The following is a 17,192-nucleotide window of genomic DNA, read 5'->3' as shown; positions in this document are numbered from 1 at the left end:
GTATACTAGGGCTGCCATAACAAGACACCATGGACTGCGTGGCTTAAACAATAGACCTTTGTTTTCTTACAGCTCTGGAGGCCTGAAGTCCAAGACCAAGGTATCAGAGGGCTGGCTTCTCCAGAGGCCTTTGTCCTCGGCTCGCAGACTTCTTGCTGAGCCCTCACGTGGACTTCCTATGGTCTTTCCCCTGTGCGCGGGCATCCCTGGTGTTTTCCTGTGTGTCGCTGTTTCCTCCTCTTATAAGGACACCATTCAGATTGGATCAGGGCCCAAAGAACCTTGTTTCAACTTAAGGACCTCTTTAAAGACCCCGTCTTTCAATTCAGTCACATTCTGGGGTACGAGGGGCTAGGACTCCAACATGAATTTTGCGGTCACAGTGCAGCCCGTAACACCCCAAAGAAGCATTATTTTACCTGAAGAGAAATAGCAGAGTTTGTGAGTGGGTCTAGAAGTTGCCTTGAGCAGCTGCCCCGTCTTCACCTGGCCCCCTCAGAAATGGGTGTGATGCAGGGAGAAGAAACACAGGCTTTGGAGCCTGGGTTCAAATCCAGCACCACAACCTTGGATAAGACGCTTAGTGACACCAAAGCAGCGCATCAGCACCTGCTGGTCGCCTGTGTCACTGTCATTATCATCACGCAGCACTCACCCAGGTGGGTGCATTTCTGTAGCATCATCTCTGAGACTCCTATTGGCCTTTACATTGTACGCCTCCAAAAGGAACGTTTGATGACGGAGAAATACTTGTGACCCGTTTCCCTGGTGGCTCAGCGGTAAAGAATCCGCCTGCCAATGCAGGAAGGAGATGCAGGAGACATGGGTTCAATTCCTGGGTCAGGAAGATCCCCCGGGGAAGGAAATGGTAACCCACTCCAGGATTCTTGCCTGGGAAATCCCATGGACAGAGGAGCCTGGTGGGCTACAGTGGGGTGAGTGACCATGGAGTCGCCAAAAAGTTGGACACAACTGAGCGACCAAACAACAATCCTTTGCTTTCAGTTAGAAGTATGATGGGCCTCCCAGGTCCAAACGAAGAAGCCTGGCAGCCGACAGCCAAGGTTTTCCTCTCTTTTCAGGTTCACTACAACGTTGGCAAAAACTTGGCTGATAAAGGCAATCAGACCGCGGCCATCAGATACTACCGGGAAGCGGTGAGGTACTGCGAGCGGCTCGCTGTTTTTACAGTATCCGTGTCTTACTGTAACTTTCTAGCGCTAAAAATCTGTCTGCGAGGACCTCTACTTTAGGTTTGCCAGTGCCTGAGAGTTGGGGGAAGACTGCGGGCTTGGTTTCTCTTTCCACTTCCAGATTAAATCCCAAGTATGTCCATGCCATGAATAATCTGGGAAACATCCTGAAAGAAAGGAACGAGCTTCAGGAAGCGGAGGAGCTGCTGTCGTTGGCTGTACAGATACAGTAAGCGTCCTCTTACAATTGTGTTCATGGCGAGGATGGGCGCTCCTGCCTCCTGGGGCTGATGCTTTCTTTTTGCCTCGTTCACCTTCCAGGCCAGACTTCGCTGCCGCGTGGATGAATTTAGGCATCGTACAAAACAGCCTGAAGCGGTTCCAAGCCGCGGAGCAAAGTTACCGGACGGCGATCAAGCACCGGAGGAAATACCCAGATTGTTACTACAACCTGGGGCGTTTGGTGAGCTTACGGTGCCCTGCCGCTGCGGAGGAAAAGCGTGACTTTGTTTCCCCTTTATACAGTTATCATTGTAACGTCTGTTTGGTACTTGCCCTCTTAGTGAAGTGAAAGTCGCTCAGTCATGTCCGACTCTTTGCGACCCCATCCATGGGATTCTCCAGGCCAGAACGCTGGAGTGGGTTCAGTTCAGTTCAGTCGCTCAGTCGTGTCCGACTCTTTGCGACCCCATGAATCACAGCACGCCAGGCCTCCCTGTCTGTCACCAACTCCCGGAGTTCACCCAGACTCACGTCCATCGAGTCAGTGATGCCATCCAGCCATCTCATCCTCTGTCGTCCCCTTCTCCTCTTGCCCCCAATCCTTCCCAGCATCAGAGTCTTTTCCAATGAGTCAACTCTTCACATGAGGTGGCCAAAGTACTGAGTTTCAGCTTTAGCATCATTCCTTCCAAAGAAATCCCGGGGCTGATCTCCTTCAGAATGGACTGGTTGGATCTCCTTGCAGTCCAACACCACAGTTTGATAGCCTGTTCCCTTCTCCAGGGGATCTTCCCAACCCAGGGACCGAACCCAGGCCTCCCGCGTTGCAGGTGGATTCTTTTCCTAGCACTGTATCCTCGGTACTTTGGGGGAAAACAGAGATTGATCAGGAAGAACCTAGTCCGGCCTCATAGGATTGACTGTCACCAGGCAGAAGAAAGTGATTAGGTCATTTGAAATATTGTATTACTTCAGAAGAAGCAAAACTGATTAAACTCATTCAAGTGAAAAAAACAGAATGAGTGACTTCCCTGGTGGCCCAGTGGATAGGAATCCACCTGGCAATGCAGGGGACACAGGTTCGATCCCCTGGTCAGGGAAGATCTGACGTGCCGCAGAGCATCTGGCTTAGTTTCCACAACTGCTGAGCCCTGAGCTCTAGAGCCTGGGAACCACAGCCACTGAAGCCCACACCCCCTGGAGCCTGCGCTGGTCAACAGGAGAAGCCAGGACAGTGAGAAGCCCTCGCCTCAGGACGAGACAGATTCCCCCACTCACCACAGCTAGAGAAAAGCCTTAGCAGCCATGAAGACCCAGCACAGCCAAAAATAAGTCATTTCTTTAAAAGACACTTAAAGAATGAGAACAGCAACACCCATTCTTGCCCTCTACATCTTAGGAAGTCCTCTCACGTACACTTATCTCAGTTGAAGGCAGCTATTTGGTTTCCTAATATGTGGGGTTTTTTTTAAAGCTCTAATTAGAGAGCAAGCCAACTCGAATTAGCCAAGTTTAAGAGATCATAAAGGCAACAGGTTAAACTAAGGAGTAAATTACAATTTTTCAAGTCCCTTTGTGCCCTGTAAAACAGTGTTCCAAGGGGTTACTTCCTGATAAACATTGGCTTCTCTGTTTTTTAAAACACGGATAAAAACTGAAATTTAAAAAAACAAACCCATAATGTGATTTCTGAGCTTTCCTTTTTTCCTGTCTCAAGGGATGGTTCCCTGCGTTTTTACAGGGAACCACCCCTCACCCCCATAAAAGAAAGCTCAGGAGCCCACAAAAGGGCTTTGAGATTATTTAATGGAAATTTTGGTTACTAACCCACTCCAGTATTCTTGCCTGAAAAATTCCATGGACAGAGAACCCTGGTAGGCTACAGTACTTGGGTTGCAAAGAGTCAGACACAACTGAGCAGCCAACACACACACACACACACACACACACTCACACACTCATACACACACTCACACACACACACACACACACAAATAATCTGGTCTTCTGTATCGTTTTCTTGGAGAGAGGAGAGACAGTACAACTTCTCTGTAATGATATCAGTAGAGACCAGAAAATCCAGTCACATATAATGCAGGGTAGATTCTTACAAAGCTCATGAAGTGAGAAGGAGGTCTGGAAGCAAGTTGGCTATTATCCAAATACCTGCCTTGGTGGTTATGGCAGAGATTACTGTTTACTGTGTCTGCACCAGGACTTGCATTGATATAGTATTCTTGAGATCCACATGAATCCTTCTTTGTTTTCCCCACTGTGGCTTATTACAGAATATTGAATATGGTTCCCTGTGTGGTACAATAGGACCTTGTTGCTCATCCACTCTCTGTATAATAGTTTATATATGCTAGTTCCAAACTCCCAGTCCATCGCTCCCCCAGCCCCCACTCAATTCTTCTTTGATTCCTTTTTGTTCCTCTTTTTTGGAGGCAGCTCTTTTTTCTCATTATTGTTTGTGAAGTGAGTGTATCTGCCTGGAGTCCTGGGTTAATACTTTAAAGCTCTAATACTTAGCAGTCTTCTTCCTTCCTGCAGTAGCTGCCAGTTGCTGCAATTCCTTGGGGTTTGCAAAACTGAGAATTTATGGTAAATGAGCCAAGTTAACGTTCAAAGAAAGGAAGATAGAATATAAACTAGAGGATTCTAGCGATGTGCTCCAGGCCCTGCAACTCATCCCCACTCTCACGCAGAAGATCGTCTGTAGTCTTAACTGTATGGAGACCTTCTGCCACTCGCTGTGTATTGTTTACTAATTGTGCTACCACGAAGTAATCTTCTTGCATTCTCTCCTGCCAACTGTTCTTGCTTATTTAAAGGTTTTGTCCTCTATTGTGGTTTAATTATCTAGCTTTTGCCTGCTTGACAGCTTAAAAGCATTAAGAGCTTAATTTTTAAAAGCTCAACCAGTATATTTATATATTAGCAAATAATAGGGACTTAACGTTGAGTTTCTGTTTGGAAAAAAAAATCCTCCTTAGTCACTCTTTAGTAGTGGGAGACAGAAATGTATTTTGATGTCTGGATCTAGATAAGAAGGGAATATAATGCAGTTCTCATGTGACATAGGAAATGGGGAGGAGCTGGAGTATTTGGGACCCTGGTCTCCTGCATTGCAGGCAGATTCTTTACAGTCTGAGTCACCAGGGAAGCCCTTATTTGGGACACATCACTGATATCAGAGAACTATGGTAATGGTGACTGGACACAGTTCATTGTGCAAGGACTGACTGTATCAGTCAGGATCCATTCAGGAAAACCAAACCATGCTAAGTATGTTAGAGAAGAGTCAGTACAAGGAACAGGTTATACAGTTGTTGGAAAAACACTTGTGGAAAAATGATATTAATTCGGGGAGTAAAAGGAAACTGTGTGGGGTTAGGGGGACAAGCGGGATGAGGTGGTGCCCCCAGAATTTAAGAGCTCATGGAAGGCAGCACATCTCAGGAATTACCATCACCTGAAGACTGAGATGTGAGATGTGAGAGTTGGTCTATAAAGAAAGCGGAGAGCCGAAGAATTGATGCTTTTGAACTGTGGTGTTGGAGAAGACTCTTGAGAGTCCCTTGGACTGCAAGGAGATCCAACCAGTCGATTCTGAAGGAGATCAGCCCTGGGTGTTCATTGGAGGGACTGATGTTGAAGCTGAAACTCCAATACTTCGTCCACCTGATGTGAAGAGCTGACTCATTTGAAAAGACCCTGATGCTGGGAAAGACTGAGGACAGGAGGAGAAGGGGACAACAGAGGATGAGACGGTTGGATGCATCACTGACTCAATGGACATGAGTTTGAGTAAACTCTGGGAGTTGATGATGGACAGGGAGGCCTGGCGTGCTGCAGTCCATGGGGTCGAAAAGAGGCAGACACAACTGAGCGACTGAACTGAACTGAAGACTGAGATGGTGATAGAACAACCACAGTCCAGCCCTGGGACTGTGGAGGAGGGGACATGACCACTGTAGAGATGCTGCCAAGGATAATAAGGAAGGAGAAAGCAAGAATGGGGGACAGGGCTACTCCTTGTCCAACCAGCTGATCATCAGTTGTGACTCCTATTGGCAGAGACTTAAGTGGGAGGAGCCACGTAGCAAAGCAACCTGGGAAATGTAGTTTGCAGAGCATAGAAAGCTAAGCAAAGACGTATTAGGAAAAGAATGCTTATTTACCTGTTTACTTTCTGGATGAGTAGTTCTTGTTAAATCACCATTTTTCTTTGTTTCACTTAAAATGCATGTTCACTTTGTATAGATGCTGTAAAAGGCAAGTGTGTAAAAGTGTTAGTCGCTCAATCGCGTCCACTCTTTGTGACCCCATGGACTATATAGCCCACCAGGCTCCTCTGTGCACAGGATTTTCAACACAAGAATACTGGAGTGGGTTGCCATTCCCTTCTCCAGGGGATCTTCCTGACCCAGGGATCAAAACTGGGTGTCCTGCATTACAGGCAGATTTTCTACTGTGTGAGCCAGTTCAAGGCAAAATAAGAGTAAATGTTATCTGGTTCAGTCAGGTGTTACTCTTTAATAAATAGTAATAAATAATAAAATACATAAAGAATGTTCATGTAACAAAGTTATGCTGGTTTTCCTGAGTGCTTTAGAAAGAATGTCATTATGAGTCTTGTCCATGTGACTCAAATGCATGTTACTTGCTGGAGAGAATTGGCTGAGAAATCAATGGAATATCAAATATAAAGAGAAAATTAAATGTTGATATAATTGACTTCCCTGGTGGCTCAGATGGTAAAGCATCTGCCTACAATGCAGGTGACCCGGGTTAACTAGAGTTATGAGTCTCATGGGAGATTTCAACACCATCTTTAGCAAATGGATATTGACAGATATTTCTGTAATTCATTCAACATTTCTTTTTCTGGCATAATATGTCACCTATTTGCCGTGTGGGTCACAGGGCAAGTCACAGTGTTTCTGTTGTTTAAGGAAAAGACAGACTTGATAGTAAATAAGGAAAGAGCCTTAAATTCTGATTAATTGTCATCACATGCACTTGGTTTGCAGTTAAAGGAACCATGTCCATTCAGTTGAGATGTGCATTTGAACTGAATTAGAGGGCCAGGCAAAGAATCTGCCTGCAATGTGGGAGACCTGGGTTTGAACCCTGGATTGGGAAGATGCCCTGGAGAAGGCAATGGCTACCCACTCCAGTATTCTGGCCTGGAGACTTCCATGGACTGTATAGTCCTTGGGGTCTCAAAGAGTGGGACATGACTGAGCAACTGTCACTTTCAGAGAGGGCCAGAAGGTCACCTGCTAAAAACTCCCATCACTTTCTCCCTCCGCGTGCTTTTATTAACTATGTAAATTGAGAACTAGCCATTTTATATTCTGTTATCAATGTTAGCATTCTCTCTCAAAAGACAGCAGTATATCATTCTCTCCTTCCTGAGGGAGGCACACAGGCTCCAGATTGACAAAGGGATTCATGTTCTTGCTTAAGACTTTTCCAGCGAGTTCATAAAGTATGTCTGGTATACTCACAGTTTCATAGGAAGCTTAGATAGAGGCAGGAAGACCATTTTTCACAAGGTGAGCTTGACACATGGAGCTTAATCACATTGAATGTTTTGTTTGCCATTTAAAATAATACCTTAAATAATACCTAGACTATATGAAGTCTTTCTAGAAAAATACTAATGATTTCGTTTTTTTCCTTACCTCTCCTCAGTAGTATGCAACATAATCTGACACCTAGAATCACTAAGTTATGGGTTGTAGTTACAAGGTTGTAGGCTGAGGAGCTAAACCATCTGGTCCCATTCCCTGCTCTCCCATATCTAGATGTGGAACTTTGGGCAAGTTACTTCCTCTTTGTGTGCCTCAGTTTACTTCATCTGTGAAATGGAAATAGTTCTCTTCATCCCTGAGATTGTTTGGAGAATTAAATGAGTTAATATGAAAATTTGGAAGCTCGATACATGCACGTTTGGTTTGGTTTGGGTTGGTTAGATCTTGGAAAGAGAAAGCAAGAGAGAATTGGAATATTGATTGATTGCCAGGAGTCCGTGCTTTCTTTTCAGTACGCAGATCTGAATCGTCACGTGGATGCACTGAACGCGTGGAGAAACGCTACCGTGCTGAAGCCAGAGCACAGCCTGGCCTGGAATAACATGATCATACTCCTCGATAACACAGGTGCGGAGTAGTGATTCAGTCGGTCCCCAGTACCGCACCACTGGATAATTAAGGAATAGAGATGATTGTGTTTTAATAGTATGTTCGAGTTTTTTTTACATGAAAATAGGGTTCAGTATTTTGCATGGCAAATATAAAATCTAGAACATGGAGTTTCCTTTGACATACTGGAATGTGAATGTTTGGGAAAGTGACCCTTTGCTTAGAGGTGGTGTTGAGTAATGGGGCCAATGTGCGCTGACGTCTCGTTTCATCTCGAGCCTGTCATGTGACAACGGGCCTCATCTAGGATGCCGGAGGTTCCCAGAAACAAGTAAGGATGCCTTTCAGGCTTAGGAAACGGACGGTGCTAAGTCCATGCTCTAAAGTTCATGGATGATACCCAAAGGAGATGCCCTCAAACCCACCCTCAGAGATCCTTGTTTTTGATACAGTGATAATAAACTTGATGATCTGGTTTTCTTAGCATGTGGGAGACTGAATCAGTTGGAAGTTTCTCTGTTCCCCAGTTTAAAAAAATCTAACCATCCCATAAGAAATGATAGTTTTCATTTGGCAGAATTTAAAGCTAGTCAGCCATCTGTACAGTGTGGAGAGAGAAATGCACTTGTTTCTAAAGGAAGTTAGAATGTGAGCTTCAATACTATAAATATTAGTTATTAAAGGGTTGCTGGGATATTCTTATTCTGCAGGCTTGTTTGCTCCTATTTGGGTAGACCTGGTATCTGGAGGGAAATTAAAATTAGATTTTACATGCTGTGACAGAATTTAAACCAAAACTGTTAGTATATTATATCAAAATTGTGCTGGACTATCATGGCTTTGCAGCTGGTAGGTTGTGTGTGTGTGTGTTGTGTGAGTGTGTGTTTGTGTTGTGTGTGTGTTACATGTTCCACATTTATTTTATCACAAAGCTTACTCATAATTGTATATAATGCACAAAAGCCTTTAATTAGACTAAAACTGCTACAGCGCAAACGTGTTTTTAAGTTTTCCATTTTTCGCTCATAGGTAATTTAGCCCAAGCTGAAGCTGTTGGCAGAGAGGCACTGGAATTAATACCTAATGATCACTCTCTGATGTTCTCCTTGGCAAACGTGCTGGGGAAGTCCCAGAAATACAAGGTGTGTGGACCCCAGGCCGTGATTTCTTGCACTGAATGCCAGCAGCTGACAGGAACCATAAACGTAACTTTTGCCTAGTTAAGTCGAGAACGCGCCCGAGCCGTGCTAGCCGCATACCAGCATGGCTTGGTCCGTCTGCATCCTGGAGAAGCTGCCCAAGAGGTGACTCTGTGGCCCCAACTCCACGTGCCTTCTGGTCGTCATCGCTGTTCCTCAGACGCGGGAGGGGAGGAAAGGCCCAGAGTCCCGGCGGACTCCCCAAACCCCTCCCCAGCACAGAGCTGTGATGCTGTCCTGGCAGTGGGGCTGGTGGTCTTTGCACAGAAAGAACACTGGTCCAAGGCCAGATAGGATTGGTTCTTCCTGCTTCCAGGTTTCTCCTCACCTGCAGGAAGTTACAGATGGCCTGCAAAGCCCTAGAAGTTTCTAACCAATGAAAACTGGTTCAGCTGTATGTGGCTGTTCTCCCAGGATAGGCCAGTAGACCGTGAATCACAAGGCACATAACTCCCTGTGTACTGAAGGGGACTCCGTTCCCAATGACGCTGATCTCAGATTTTAATTCTGTGTGTCAGAACCACCGAGGGAGCCTGTGAGATTACAAATGCTTATTCTTCCCCATGACTCAGTTGGGTAAAGTCAGCAAATAGGCATTTTTAACCAGCATCCTGGCCTCCTAACACAGATGTTACAGAAAACACACTTTTAGAAGCAGCGTCTTAGTCCTTTCATGAGAGGAGTACTTCCTTCCCGAATCAGGGACCGTATGTGATTTTGATCGCACTAGGCCTAGAAGCACTGATTAATTCCCATTTGTCCCCTGTTGTTTACTTCTCTCCAGCTCATGAGATAGCATTCAGTTCAGTGCAGTCGCTCAGTCGTGTCCGACTCTTTGCGACCCCATGAACCGCAGAGATAGCATTGTCAGTATAATTTTCTGTAACGACACCGCAGGAAGATATTTCATGCATTTCTCTCCTTTTTGAGGTGAATACTCAGGGAGTTTCATAGCTTCAGTATACACTTTTGAATTTCTAGATTTTGCTGACCGATAACCTTTTAAGGGGTATCGTGTTTATTTTTTGCAAGTCTGCCTGTGCAGAGGGGACCCAGTTGTAGCTGTTTCTCCCCCATTCTCTCTGCTCATTTTCTCCAACTGACTGGGCTGCTTCTGGGTTCCCCAGGGGGTTGTGGGTTCTTCGGGGAGGTTACCCAGACCCCACCTCCTAACCTGGAGAATCCTGGAAATGAGTTCACGGATGCTGACCGGAAGTGACCCTTCCACAGGTGTTGTCAGAGCCCAGTGCTTTCCTGCCTTGACCTTTGTTCATCCTCCCCTGCACCCTGAACTAGCTGCTTGCTTGGTGTGGCAGGATCCCCGCCACGTCCGGGAGGCCGGTGGCAGAGTCCTTAGCACATTCATCCTCTTTCTGGCCACTGTCCTGGCAGAGTCCTTAGCACATTCATCCTCTTTCCGGCCACTGTCCTGACTCCTGCTGTCACCTTTGCTCCGTCACACCCTGCGGTGGGTCACCTTTCCCAGCCTCTTCGCAACGCGGTGTGGACCCCCGGGCCTCCTCAGTGTTGGAAGGAGGATTTGGTGGAACAGAAAGAGCACGTTCAAAGTTGAAAACCATAGGCAATAAAACTGTGCGTGAGACCTTTGCACTGCGTACCTTATCTTGTGTATGTTTCATCTTCTAGGAATCCGAAGCTTTGTTCCTCAAAGCAATTAAAGCTCATCCAAATACAGCAAGTTACCATGGCAATTTGGGTAAGCAAAATTTTCAACTTGAAACATACGGAAATTCTATATAATCTTAGTAAAATTGGGCTTCCCTGGTGGCTCAGCTGATAAAGAATCCACCTGTGATGTGGGAGACCTGGGTTCCATCCCTGGGTTGGGAAGATCCCCTGGAGAAGGGAAAGGCTACCCACTCCAGTGTTCTGGCCTGGAGAATTCCAGGGACTGTAGAGCGCATGGGGTCGAAGAGAGTCAGACACGACGGAGCCACTTCCACTTAGTGAAGTAGGTACGTTCTTGTAAAGTCGCTTGGGAGAGTTATTGTTCACATCTAGCCTGTGTTGGCCTTGGTGAACTGAGAAGTGCTTTGGGAGTTTGCAGTCTGACCTGTGTGTGCCTGCCCTTTCTGCAGTGGACCTCCTTCTAACCTGGTCTTCCTTGCATTCGCATGTTCTCTGTCTTGGCTAAGAATGCATTTACAGTGATCTATTCCCTAGAATTCCTTTCTTCTATTTTTATATCTCAGTAATTCAGATTTTTTTTTAAAAATAGTTATTTGGCTGCATTGAGTCTTAATTGTTTCTCTCTAGAGGTAGCATGCAGGCTTGGTTTCCCCGAGGCATGTGGCTGCACTGCAAGGCAGATCCTTAACCACTGGGCCACCAGGGAAGTCCCGGTAATTCAGACTTTTAGAACAAGGCTTGTTGATGTTTGGAAGGCTCAGTCATGTGAATATTTTTTCTACCAAATCTCTTCCCTATAGATTCTGTAGCTTCTCTTTGCAAAAAAGTGATGAAGCATGAGTGGTTGCTGTACTGCTCACATCGAAAGTTCATTTTACTTAGAAAATCATTACAATCATCAGAGGCTTACTATTCTAATAAGTAGATTTATTTTACTATCACTTTATAGTCAGGTCTTGATGTGAGAGCCCTGAATTCCAGCTGGCAACAAACAAGCTATAATGTTGCCAAAAGGTGTAAGGGAATCTTTATTAAACAGCTGGTCTTGGGGCGTCCCTCGTGGCTCAGTGGGAAAGAATCCACCTGCCAAAGCAGGAGACAGGGGCTTGATCCCTGGTCCCGGAAGATCCCACATGCTGCAGAGCAGCTAAGCCCGTGTGCCCATGATTACTGAGCCCAGGTGCCCTGGATCCCGTGCTCTGCAACAACAGAAGCCACAGCAATGAGATGCCCATGCACTGCACCAGAGCGAGTGAGTGGAGTTGCTCAGTCGTGTCCGACTCTTTGCGACCCCATGGACTGTAGCCTACCAGGCTTCTCTGCCATGGGATTCTCCAGGCAAGAGTACTGGAGTGGGTTACCATTTCCTTCTCCAGGGGATCTTCCCGACCCACGGATCGAACCCAGGTCTCCCACATTGGAGGCAGATGCTTTAACCTCTGAGCCATCAGGGAAGCCCCAAGAGTAGCCCCCGCTTACTGTAACTAGAGGAAAACCCTTGAAGCCTCTAGGACCCAGCACAGCCAAAAATGAATAAATAAAAATTATTCAAACAAACAAACAAACAGCTGGTCTTCTACGTGGTGGCTTTGTGCTGAGCAGTGTGGCAGCCCAGCCCTATCCAGCCCGGCTTCCAGGAAATTTCAGGGCAGCATCACCAAACTTAGGGAACTCTTCTTTTACTTCTTTCTGTAACGATGTTGCTGTTGGGAGATGGTTCAGAACCCCGGGAGTAACTGGGAATGGTTAAACGGACGATCACCAAGGAGTACGATTACAATAAATAAAGTTGGCAGTACAAACAGTACTGTTTTAAACAATGGTTTTGGGAAACTGCTTGCAGAGGTTCTGTTTCTTTGTGCAAGTGGTTGGGAATACCACAAGTTATTCAGAAGCCTTTCCAATGAAATTGATCTCTTGCTATTTCAGCTGTGCTCTATCATCGTTGGGGCCATCTAGACTTGGCCAAAAAACACTATGAGATCTCTCTGCGGCTTGACCCGACAGCATCGGGAACTAAGGAAAATTATGGTCTTCTAAGAAGAAAGCTGGAACAAATGCAAAAGAAAAACGTCTGATCCTTTTTCCTTCATTTTTTGAGTTTGTGTGTGTGTGTGTGTGTGTGTGTGCATGAGGCAGATTGTTCATATCTCGTGCTTGCATTTAACCATTTAAAGTCCTTACATGTTGTTTACTTTATTGTTTTTTTTTCCTGTGGAAACAAAGACATGCAAAAAGATTATAGCACCAGCAATTTACTCTTGAATGCTTGATGTGGTTTTTGCATTGAAATTGTATTTTTTCAGACAATTCAAACATAACTTCTGAAATTCCAAGGGTAAAGTCTTTTTTAATGAAAAAGAAAAAGAGAAAAAAATTATCTTGAGGGACTTACAGCAGAATTAAACCTGCATTTGGAATGAGTCGTGTTGTATAGAGACTCACGCTATTAAACATTGACTGTGAACAGAAAATGACAAACTGACTCCTACATTTATATAAATATCTAATGTGTCTGTATATTAGAATTTTTATTTAATGATGAGTAAATTAAGATTTTTGGTTTTTTAATTTTTTTTCCAAATAATATGCTAGGTACTTCATTTGTAAGGAAATATTTATTTGTATTTTCATGTTTTGAACAGGGCAAATAATTGAATGAAGAGTGGAAATTTTAACATCTAGTATATTTACACTTTTTCCATAGGAAGAAATTCACTCCTCCAATATTTTTTGGATTCTTCAACTTGTGCTATTTGTAGCATGCAAAATTGTGTAGTATTCGACATAAACTGTCACTCTTAATAGAAAATTCAAGCTGTGCTTTAGACAAAAACAGGCAGCCTAATGTCTTTATTTTTGTTATATCCAGTATTAAGAGGGCTACACATCTATGTAAGTTGCGTTTTTATATGTTTAGCTGGAAAGCCGTTTTCCATTTAGCTTTATAGAACCACAGTCATATCCAAAAAACGCAAGAGGTAAACTTCCTCTCAAAAGGAACCACATTTGAGGAGTTTGTGATCTTTTTAAGAATTGGATTATTTATCCTGTTTTATTGGGTCAGAATAATCATATTCATTTTGTTTGATTCTTCTGTATTTGCTGTTGACCTAATGATTTATGCAATCTGTGTAATTTCTTATGCAGTAAAATTATTACACAAACCAGTATAAAAGTGTCATTTGCCTGCTCAATAGATGATTTTCAAGTTGCTCGGTTGGCCAAATGTTTGTTTGGGTTTTTCCTTAAGATGTTATGGAAAAACTCAAATAAACATTTTGGGCAACCCAATATTTGACTCTTTGTCTTCTTTCCTTAAACTGAAATCCAAGTGACCAATTCATTCTTTCTAGAATATGGCTTCTATTTGGTTTTTGTTGTTGTTCAGTCACTAAGTCGTGTCCGACTCTTTTGCGACCCCGTGGACTGTAACCCACCAGGCTCCTCTGTCCATGGGCTTTCCCAGGCAAGAATACTGGAGTGGGTTGCTGTTTCCTCCTCCACTGTTTGGTTTTAGGCACCGATTAATAGAGTCATCCAGGTTCAACAAACGGGCTGAGTAGCTCTCACATTGAGATGAGCTGATTGTCTACACTGGCTTGTGGGGGATGGGGTCCGAGGCCAACCAGCGTAGAGTTGTGAATCAGTAATTGTAACCTCTGACGGCTGAGGTCCTCAGAAGAGAAAATGCTGTTTCAAACCTTTCAGAAATGGTCCCCAAACAACAATAACAGTTTATAGAGCTCTTAGGAGCAGGAGCTGCTTTATCGTTCATTAAGTTCCTATAGTGCTTAGCTTGGGAGATAATGGATGTACTATATGCTTGTTGATTTTTTTTTTAACTTCTTTCTTTAAAACAGTGCTTGTCTTTTGAGAGTAAAGGAAAACCATTTCTTATAACAGCCTGTTTGTGATTTTTTTTTTTTTTTTTTCGGTACTGATACTAAAACTTGTGTCAAATCAAGACGCCCTGCCTGCAGAATGAACCCCCATAGCTCTCACTGCTCCATCTCAGGATTTCCATCACAGCTGCCTTCAGCCCAGAGAAAACAGTCATTCGCCTGATTGACATTTCACGGAGCCTTTAATCACGGCAGATTTTGGAAGTGGGCCATGCTGTTCATCTTTTCGTCCTCCTTTTTTCCTTCTTAAGGCAGCCACCTTCTTCATTTCTTAGGTTTCCCTTCTAACAAGACTAAAGTGGAGATCTGACTCCCAGTTCCCCCTCGTTTTTGATATTTTTCTTAAACTTGTGTTTGTATTACTCAATCATGGTATGGGATTCAGTTGGGGGTGGGGGTGGTATCAGAACAAACATAGGGATCGTTGCCAGTTTGGGAAATAAGAGTCCAAATAATTCTTCACATCCCTGATAGTAAACATCACAAAGCCTCGGAAGATAGTTCGGGGCTATTTTTTATTTCTCTGTATATCTCTTCCCCATAAAACGCAGTGTTACATTTATTTCTTAAGGCCCGCACCATGTAGATGTAACCCACTGTGCCCTCACAGGGCTCTTTGGGTTTCTGATTCTATCACATTGCTTAAGCATGGTCCGTACATTTTATTTCAGATGACTGAGTTAAAATCTCACAGAATAGACCAAGCCCCACAGTAAAGCACTGGACATGTATGTTCATATTCACACCTATTGGACTTTGAGGTGAAAAAACCTACAGTTGGCTCTAGGGCTTTGATGTCATAGGCAAGTCATTTAGCATTGCTTCAACTCCAGTTTCCCATCTGTAATGTGGGCATAATAAGACCTCCCTCCCAGTAATGAGGTGCTCGACTCAGTACTTGCCTTAAATGATAGACTAGACTTTTGGAGAAAGGTATAGGTTTCTCAACAGACAGGTCTGACCTATCTGTCATGACTGCATGGTTACCAAATAGCCATAGCTGGTGGGGGAAAATATTTTTCTCTATTGACTAATTGAAGCTAATAAATGTTGAAAGAATGGCAATTAGAAAACCATTCTTTTTTTTTTTTTTTTTGTCCCCAGTGAATTAATTGATTGAGGCAAAGATCAGCAGTGAATAAAATCACTAGATGAAAGATCAGTGGAGAACTTTTTAGTGGAGGGGACAGCTCTGTGATTTTATCACGGTAGATTTGTGAGGTCACTATAGTCAAGTAGAGTCCCCTGGGCTGCAAGGAGATCAAGCCAGTCAATCCTAAAGGAAATCAATCCTGAATATTCATTGGAAGGACCGACACTGAAGCTCCAATACTTGGGCCACCTGATGTGAAGAGCTGACTCATTGGAAAAGACTCTGAGGCTGGGAAAGCTTAACAGCAAGAGAAGGGGACAACAGAGGACTAGATGGTTGGATGGCATCACTGACTCAGTGGACATGAGTTTGAGCAAGCTCCGGGAGAGTGTAGGACACGGAAGCCTGGTGTGCTGCAGTCCATGGGGTTTCAGAGTCAGACAACTGAGCAACTGAACAACAGCAAGATACAGAAGAGCCCCATCACAAGGGTCCCTCATACGACTTTTATGCTATTATCTTTTTCCAAATATCTTCTTGAGCACAGACTGTGCACTGGCAGTGTGCTAGCTGCTGAGGATATGATGAATGATCACAGGTGATTCCTGCCCTGTGGAGCTTACAATCCAGGTTACTTCAACCCTTGCTGTGTGCGCAGGTTGGGCTTGCTGTTGTGGACATCAGGGACTGAGCATTGTTACCAGCCCCCCCCGCCCCTTGCAGGGGCCCCTTCGGGGCTCTCCTTTGTAAATTACTGCATCATTTGAAATAACTTTTATTTGTAAATAAAGGAACGTGTGACATCACAGATTCATCTTTCTTCAAGAGAGCCGTGGATGAGTTTATAATATAGCTGTGATAAGGTGCCTTGGTGGTAAAGAGACACCATATGGGAAAGTCGGGTAATGGAAAGTAGTCGCTAAATTGCTCTGCCCAAAAGGTGGGGAAGAGGCTGTGGGGTGATGTTCCAGAGTAATGCTGAGTGAAAAGAACTCAGGAGGCTTGGATTGTTGGCTGAACGATGGGGTGTGCAATGCAGGCTCTTCCGAAGCAAGCTTTTAAGTCTTTAGGAAACTCTGTATGCCGTACGGCTCTCTCGGTGGTCATCTAGAAATAGTTGGCCTTTGGGGGCAGAATACTTGAGTGTGAAAGGAAAATCTGTGTTACACCCAAGTTGGAACCTCACAGACCTTAGGCAAGTGTAGGGAGTGTCGACTAGTGTCCCCTGCTAAAATTCATAACCACCCAAAATTTCAGAAGGTGACTGTATTTGGAAATCAGGTCTTACAGATAAAATTAGTGAAGGATCTTGAGAGGAAATCATCCTGGATTTAGGGTGGGCCCTGAATCCAATGGTTGGTATCTTTTAAAACAAAGAGAAGATACATAGAGCAAAGAAGGCTGTGCCTAGGATGGAGGCAGAGACTGGAGTGAAGTCAAGGAATGCCAGGAGTCACCAGAAGCTGGGAGAGACAAGGATGGATCCTCCCACTAGAGCCTGCAGAGGAGTATGGCCCCACCCACACCTGGACTTCAGACTCCTGGCCTCCAGAACAACATTTCTGTTAGTTAAATATTTATTTGTATTTGTTTACTTATTTGGCTGCACTGGGTCTTAGTTATGGCATGTGGGATCTAGTTCCCTGACCAAGGGTGGAACCCAGGCCCCCTGCATTGGGAGTGCTGAGTCTTAGCTGCTGGGCCACCAGGTAAATCCCACATTAATGTTATTTAGGGACTTCTGTGGTGGCTCAACTGGTGAAGAATCCACCTGCAAT

General features: G+C 44.5%; 1 protein-coding gene across 2 annotated transcripts in view; it reads left to right on the top strand.

Annotated features, from left to right (window-relative positions):
- The window catches only part of TMTC4 (transmembrane O-mannosyltransferase targeting cadherins 4), a 58,876-nt gene extending 42,656 nt beyond the window's left edge, over positions 1 to 16,220 (top strand). Inside the window, exons 12-18 of one of the 2 annotated variants that reach the window (XM_024999944.2) lie at positions 1,083 to 1,162; positions 1,315 to 1,422; positions 1,515 to 1,656; positions 7,471 to 7,585; positions 8,597 to 8,709; positions 10,414 to 10,483; positions 12,346 to 16,220. In XM_024999944.2, the coding sequence (XP_024855712.1) occupies positions 1,083 to 1,162; positions 1,315 to 1,422; positions 1,515 to 1,656; positions 7,471 to 7,585; positions 8,597 to 8,709; positions 10,414 to 10,483; positions 12,346 to 12,494 (777 nt within the window). In that variant the 3' untranslated portion in view covers positions 12,495 to 16,220. The remainder of the gene's footprint in view (positions 1 to 1,082; positions 1,163 to 1,314; positions 1,423 to 1,514; positions 1,657 to 7,470; positions 7,586 to 8,596; positions 8,710 to 10,413; positions 10,484 to 12,345) is intronic. The other variant, NM_001105629.1, reaches the window with a different exon arrangement.
- Positions 16,221 to 17,192: the final 972 nt, after the last annotated feature.

This window comes from Bos taurus, chromosome 12, assembly GCF_002263795.3.
Source record: "Bos taurus isolate L1 Dominette 01449 registration number 42190680 breed Hereford chromosome 12, ARS-UCD2.0, whole genome shotgun sequence".
Lineage (NCBI taxonomy): Eukaryota > Metazoa > Chordata > Mammalia > Artiodactyla > Bovidae > Bos > Bos taurus.
Note: the sequence above shows the minus strand (reverse complement) of the source record. Positions and strands in the feature narration are given on the sequence as shown.